Source organism: Pteropus vampyrus, unplaced genomic scaffold (genome assembly GCF_000151845.1).
Source record: "Pteropus vampyrus isolate Shadow unplaced genomic scaffold, Pvam_2.0 Scaffold185, whole genome shotgun sequence".
NCBI classification, from domain to species: Eukaryota; Metazoa; Chordata; class Mammalia; order Chiroptera; family Pteropodidae; genus Pteropus; species Pteropus vampyrus.
Genome location: NW_011888966.1, coordinates 2,356,727 through 2,364,495, shown reverse-complemented (window position 1 = coordinate 2,364,495; position 7,769 = coordinate 2,356,727). Strand labels below are relative to the sequence as shown.

General features: G+C 40.6%; 1 protein-coding gene across 1 annotated transcript in view; it reads left to right on the top strand.

Annotated features, from left to right (window-relative positions):
• The window catches only part of SLC36A2 (solute carrier family 36 member 2), a 39,335-nt gene that overhangs the window by 23,895 nt on the left and 7,671 nt on the right, over window positions 1-7,769 (top strand). The window contains exons 9-10 of the mRNA XM_011371238.2: window positions 768-866; window positions 6,537-6,703. Of these exons, the coding sequence (XP_011369540.1) occupies window positions 768-866; window positions 6,537-6,703 (266 nt within the window). The remainder of the gene's footprint in view (window positions 1-767; window positions 867-6,536; window positions 6,704-7,769) is intronic.

Sequence of the window (7,769 nt, the reverse complement as noted above, 5' to 3'; positions counted from 1 at the left end):
CTTTCTGATGTTTTTCTCTTTTAGAAGTCACAAGGAAAAAAAAGTTATATTGTCCACGAAATTTAATAAAAACAACAAAGTCAAATATTTTAGGATAACTATGGATAAGTATTGTATTCCTTAAGGCAATATTGATAAATTCCACAGAATTGAATTTCCCAATGAGATAGCTACCTCTGATTTATTTTCAGACGTTGCCCAATTAGAGGAATGGTTCCGTAATGATTTTCATATTCTAGGTCACAGGGTACATAACATGTTTATTTCATACACTTTTCTCTCCTTCAATTTATAGCTCATTGAAGAAGAGGAAACTTTCATATTTAACTAATTTGGGTGGGGAGGACTCCCTAGAATATTACTGTAACTCCATCACAGTAATTTTTAACACTATTACAGTACAGTGGTACATTCCATATTACAGTACAGTGGTACATTCCATTTGGGTGGGGCACTTTAGGTGGCACTAACCTGTCATGTGTAAGACATTCTTTTATTGGATGCTGATGAACCTAACTCCCTCTGTGAGATACTGATCCTTCAACACTTTGACAATACTTCAATGTTTTTTCCCTCCAGCTCTTTGTTATCGGGCAGTATTAAAATCAATTTTAATTCTTGCCTACATCCTTTTGCAGTTTTCTGAATTTCTTGACATTTAAATTAAAAAAAAAAAAAATCAGGTCTACTTTCAAAACACCCATGTCTTAAAGGAGCCCAAACATGCTTTGAGAGTTAACATCTTACCCCATTTCTCTCTCGTATAGGAAATCCCAGACTCCAGCCAGTTGCCACTGATAGCAAGTTGGAAGACCTACTCTCTCTTCTTTGGAACAGCCATTTTTTCTTTTGAAAGCATTGGCGTGGTAAGGTTTGAATTAGGGTGGAATGTCCCTGGTGCTGCGGGTGGCCTTCTGAGCAGGAGCTGGGAACTCTGGGTTTCTGGATTTCTGTGCCCTAGACAGAGCTCTAGTTTATCCCAGTATATCTATTAAACATTTATCTTCATATCAGCATGTCTTTCCTAGTGTTTTAAAATCAAGACAGATTAAGGTGTGCAATTTATATGACAGGATTTGATGAAACATAAAAAAGTTTTAAACTGGAAAGTACTATACATTTACAGTAGATTATTGCATAGTCTCTGCTTCCATACTTGAGGAAGGATAGTGCTGTGTATATAATTTTTAAATTTACTTTTAATTTACATACAGTACACTTCACTTTTTTTTTGCGGGGGGGGGCGGGAGGCGCTACATTTCTGTAAATTGTGAGAAATGCATAGAGTCATAGGTACACCATAGTCAAGACAGAGCAATTCCCACACCACTAAAAGCTCCCTCGTGCTGCCTGCCCGCTTTGTAGTCAATTCTCCTTGCCACCACTAACCCTGGCAGCCAGCCACCTTCTGGTCACTGTCTCTATTGTCTTATCTTTTCCAGAATTTCATATACAGGAGATGATGGTATGTAACCTTTTGAGACTGACTTCTCCCACTCAGTTGCATTTAGGATCCATCTTGTATGCAACAGAAGCTCATTGCTTTCTATCTCTGAGTGTCCACTGTAGGGGGCAATACTACAATTTATCAGTTCACTTGCAGAAGGACATTCAGGTTGTTTCTAGTTTTTGGCAATTATGAATAATGCCACTATAAGTAAGCATTTGTGTATAGGCTTTTGTGTGAATAGAGGTGTTTATTTCTCTGGGAGTAAGCTTGCTAGGTCACAGACAGAATATAATTGAGTCTTGTTTATTAATCCAATCTGACCATCTTTGTCTTTTAATCGGTGGAATTACACTATTTACATGTAACATAATTATTATGGTTATTAGGTCTGTGTTTTGTTTTGTTTTATCTTTCCTTTTGCTTTTTCTCTGTTTTCCCTTTCTTGCTGTCTTTTGGATTATTTGTATACTTTTTGGTATTCCACTTTAATTTGCCTATTGGATTTTTTACTAATATATCTCTTTCTGTAATATTTTTAGTGGTTGCTCTGGGGATTATAATATACATATATAACTTTGCATGATTTACTTAGAGCTAATATTTTATCATTTCTAATAAACTGTAGAAATCTTACAGTCATAGGTTTACTTTCGCCTCTTTATGTTATGTTGCCCACATGTATTACATCTAAGTACATTAAAACACCATCAGACGATGTTATAATTTTTGCTTTTTAATCGTTACACATGGTCCTTACTTGTAACAATCTTGCTAGGATAAAAATAGTCTATTATATCTACCCAGGTAATTACTATTTCTGTTGCACTTTATTCTCAAATTCCCAAGTTTCTTTCTTGTATCATTTCCCTTCAGCATGAAGAACCTTCCTTAGCATTTCTTTTAGAACTGGTCTGTTGGTGACAAATTGCCTTCATTTTCTTCATCTTAGAATGTCTTCATTTTGCCTTTATTCCTGAGGAATATTTTTTCACAATACAGAATTCCACGTTGACAGTTTTGTTTTGTTTTCAGCACTTTGAAAATATGGTTTCCCTTACTTTGGCCCTTGATGGTTTTGATGAGAAATCTGCACTTATTTGAACCATTGTTCCCCTATATGTAATATGTTCTTTTTATCTGGTTACTTTCAAGATTCTTTTTTTATTCTTTGGTTTTCAGCAGTAAAATCGTATTAAAATAATTATATCATATATCTGATATAGTTATGAGTTTCTTCTGTTTGAAATTCACTTAATTTCATGAATCTGTAAATATATGTCTTTTACCTAAATTGGGAAGTTTTCAACCATTATTTTTCAAAAAAAAAACCACTTTTCTGCACCCATCTCTTTCTCTTCTCCTTCTGGAATTTCATTAGACCTTTTGATACATGTCTCATCTGTTTCTGAGGCTCCATTTATTTTTTTAAATATATTTTCTCCTTTTATGTTCAGAATCAATAATTCCTATTTATCTATTTTCAAGTTCACTGACTCTGTGCTCTGTCATCTAGTGTGATTTCCAGTGTGGTTTTCCAGTTCTAAAATTTTCACTTGGTTCTTTTATTTTGCTTCTGCTTCTTTGCTGAGAATTTATATTTCTCCATTTATTTCAGTAATGTTCTTTCTTACTACATGGAGGACGGTTATAATAGCTTTTTTAAAGTCTTTGATATGTCTAACATTTGAGACATCTTAGGGTTGGCATCTGTTGTCTTTTCCTTTGAGACTTACTGAGATTTTCCCAGTGCTTTGTATTTTGAGTCATTTTAGACTATATCATATACATTTTGAATATTATTTTATGAGACTCTGGAGCCTGTTAAAATCTTCTGAAGAATGCTGATTTTTGTTTTAGCAAGCAGCCAGTCTGGTTAGATTCAGACCACAAGTCCTGATTTACCTTCTGTGGGACATGGTTCCAATATCAGATTAATTTTCAAAGCCTTTGCAGTAATATTTGGCTTCACCCCAGCTCTGTGCCACCCAGGGACCAATCTGGATGTAGATGGTGGTCTACACAATAGTTCAATTTTCAAAGGCTCTGCTTTGATGCTTCACATTAGTTCTGCACTTATGCAGCTCGGGGCTGAGCCCGGAACTTCATTCACAGGTTTAAGAGATCACTCTCTCCAGCCCCCTCCTCTCTGTTTCCTGCACACTCATCAGCTCCCAGTGCCTCCTTTTTCTGGTCCTCTGGCTAGAGAGCCAGGGTTTCAGCCTCCCTACACTGTTGTGAACTTCCTGTCAGATCTGACCCTGGGGTTAAAGCACTGAGAGAAAAGAGAGGGGGACACTTTTTTTTTTTAATAATAGGGATTCGTACCAAGGCCCACTTCATGAACACGCAGCCTGAACAGTCACATAGGGCCTTGCCTTTGGAAGGATCCCATGCTTGCTTTAATGCTCTTCTTTCCTCATCTTGAAATTCTTCATTTTGGTCTAGGGGGTCCTGCATTTTCATTTTGCACTGGACTCACAGATTATTAGCCAATCCTGATGTCCCCCCACGCTGTGGGGACTCCCCAAACTTCTTTTCCTAGTTCCTTTGCTCAGAGAGAAGGAGTTTGTCTCAGAATTTTAGGCATCAGTGACCACCACACGGTCAGTGATACACCAGACTGCTGCTTTGTGACTAGGACGTGACTTGGGGTATGGTATAGCCAGGAGAGTGACAAAGCAAAACAAAAATAGTAGGGATTCTCTCCATACTCTCTGTCTCAGACGGGCCCCTATTCTAGGTCTTCTGGCCAGAAAGAGGGTTTTTCTTGGAGTTCTATCTGTCTGCATCCACTGAATAGTTCTAAGATTTGGGCTTCCCTTGAGTCAAAACTGGGACATATGGGAAGAAAAAAATCAGGAAACTCACTGCCATATGGTCATTTTTACTGTTTTTGGTTAATCTGCCTGCTGTTATATACTTTTCAAGTCTAGGAGTCATTGCTTTATGTTCTCCTCCCAGGGCTTTTAGTTTTAATCATTGAGAGAGAGAGAGATGATAGAGTGTGCTTACACCATCTTAATGGAACCGAAAGCACTTTATATTTAGAATGGTGGACGGTCATGGCAACAAGCAGAGTGCAGTGGTTGAGCAAATGACTTTGGAGGCAGAATATGTTGCCGTATTATTTGGCCATGGGGTACTCTCTGAATCCCAGTTCTCCAACTTAATGATGATAATCTGTTCAATGAATACTTATTGAACACCAACTATGAACTAATGATTATTCGTATCAGAGTTAAAATTACCTTTTGAAATCTTCTAGCCCAGTCTCCAGTTTTACAGAAGAGGAGCCCAAGTCCCGAAGAGGGAAAAGGAATTTGAGCTAGGTCACTAGCTGGGAACTGTTGCAGCTGTGGCTAAAACTAAGCACTCCTCACTCCCAGTCCAGGCTCCTTTGCACTTTACACAAATGGCTAATTATCTATTGTGGGAGGAGAGAGAGAGTGAGCTATTTAGAATGATCTGGCCTTGTAAAAAGATTATTTTTAGCCTGGAAAATTTTTGCAGCAAAAATGTATTACAGGATGGGAAAGCTCAGGACGTGGACTGTCTGCTGTCCACGTAATCCTCGGGATTTTTCCTGGGACCCTGCCTCTAACTCAGAAGGAAGTGGAAAGGCACAGCAATGACCCCTTGATAGCACTCCCACAAGCCGTTTTCATTTGCATGGCGGTGGGGGAGGAATGCATGCAGAACAAAAAAGTCGTTAACAGTACAAGGGCACAGATGCTAAGGTCCTATTGAGTAATAAACATAACACAATGCTGTTAAGAGTATGGGTGGAAACCAGTCCTTGCACTTTGGAGGACAATCCTAGTCTGCTGCCTGGCTCTGCCACTTTCAAGCTGTATAACTTGGGGCAAGTTACTCCATCTTCAGAGCCTTGTTTTCTTCATCTATAAAATAAGAATTATACATGTACCAGTTCAGAGAGTTGTGATCTTCATAGCGTTGGTTTGAAAGACAGAAGTGACCTTTGGCTGCCCAGCAGGCTCAAGGGGCAGGCTGGTCTTGAGTTGGATTCCCTTAGAGCCAGGGATACATCTGGGGTGGAAGGGTCCTGAGAACATAGTGTGTGGGGAAATGTGCTACTGGGGAACCAGGAAGCTCTAGTCCCAGCCCCGCCACCAGCCTCCCCATCTGTACAGAGAGGGGCAAGTGCACTGAAATTGAGAGTCTCAAACTCAAATGCCTTTGGAAGGCAGTCTGGGTGAAGAGGCCAGGTATGTCAGTGTGAGCAGGAGCAGTGGGCCTGGTGAACGCGGAAAGAATGTTGTACCTAAAGGCGTCATATTCTGTTGTCTCGAAGACTCTGCTGGCCAAAGAAAATGCATCTGGCTAGATCATGCTGCCCCAGAGGGCTGAGCTCCTTGGTCTGGACAACCTGAAGGGGCCTTTCCAGCTCCGAATGGTCCAGGGTTCATCCTGTGACTCCAGGGTCTACTTCCTTCCTTTTTTCTTTTTTTTCTTTAATTGTGGTAAAATATACCTAATGAAATTTACTGATTTAACCATTTTTAAGCGTACGGTTCAGCGACACAATGTACATTTACATTATTGTGCAAACATCACCACTATCCATGTCCAGAATTCTTTTCATCTCACAAAACTGAAATTCTGTACCCATTAAACAATAACTCCTCATCCCTTCCTCCTCCGGTCCCAGTCCCTGGAAACCATCATTCTTCTTTTTGACTCTGTGAATTTGAGTAGTCTAGGTACCTTATATAAATGGTATCATGCAGTATCTGTCTTTTTGTAACTGGCTTATTTCACTCAGCATAATGTCCTCAAAGTTCATCCATGTTCTGGCATGTGCCAGAATTTCCTTTTTAAGGCTGAGTAATATTCCATTGCGTGTATATACCACATTTTGTTGATCTGTTCATCCATCAACAGATGCTTAGGTTGCTTCAGCCTTTTGGCTGTTATGAATTATGCTGCTATAAACAGGGGTGTGCAAATATCTTTTCTAGTTCCTGCCACCAATTCTTTGTGGTATATATGCAGAATTGTGTGCCATTCTTCTTTATATGCATGTCCCTCTTTCTCCTCGTCTTCTCGCATGGTGATATTTCTGTAGGTTCTGCCCCTGGAAAACAAGATGAAGAACACCCGCCGCTTCCCAGCCATCTTGTCTTTGGGGATGTTTATCATCACTGCCTTGTACATTGGCATCGGGGTTCTTGGCTACATGCGGTTTGAAAATGACATCAAGGCCAGCATAACCCTTAACCTGCCCAACTGCTGGTAACTTTATGGGTCCTTGGGTGGTGGGACTCAGGGCCAGGTGTAGGTCGCTTCCTCCTCCCTTCCACAGATGGCAAGCCAAGGTCTAGAGAGCTTCCCCTGGCTGAAGCAGAGCTGCCGCTGGAACCCTGGGCTCTGGTTCTCTGTCCAGGAGCTCTTCCTTCAATCACAGCCTCCCGTGTTGAGTGAGGCCTCCTTAGCTCAGCATGAAGGACATGATTTAAGAAGAGAGGGAAGAAGTGAGAGACCTTGGTCACCTAAGGAGAGGAGGGAGGTGGCTGGAGGAAGGCAGGAGACAGAGAGAGGAGTTGGTGGGTGGCAACACTTGCAGTTATATTTACAAAGGCTGTGTTACCAAATCTTGCTTGCCACAGCCAGTGGCGCACATCCACATGTCAGAGTAGCTGGGATGAAAAAGCAGTAAAACAAGAACCAATTTGGGAAGACCACTGTAAAAAGATTTTGGTCAAATGCACTCAGTTCATGTAACAGTTAGCTGAGCCAGACCTCAACAGTGCCCTATTTAAATAGACTCATGAACCTATCTAGCACTGGATAGCATTTTCTCCCACACTGAGGCATGTCTTTAATTACAGGATGCCTGCCTTTTTAAGGGTCACTTGGAGGCTTAATTTGCCTCAAATGGGGCTCCTTTCCTAAGCGGATAAATATCATTCAGCAAGCATTTACTACATGTCAATTATATGCAGATGCCAGTCTAGATACATGTGGAGGGTACTGATGTGAGTAGACTATGAACTTGAGCTTCACTACCTTCCCCAGCTCATGATCCAGTGGGACTGGGGGAGGACAGATAGTACATATACACACAGATATAATATAGGACAGAAAAAGGAACCCTCAGGAGCAAAGAGGTCTTGGGGACTTCCAAGGAAAGAAAGTACATTGGGATGGAACAACAGATTATCTTGTTCTCTAACAAGACAACTCTGTCCAAAGAAGGAAAACTCTGGCACTTCTAGGTCCACGTCCCTGTTGCACTGCCTCCTAGTTTACAGTCATGGATGATTTACTTAACCTCTCTGACCCTAGGTTTCCACATTTA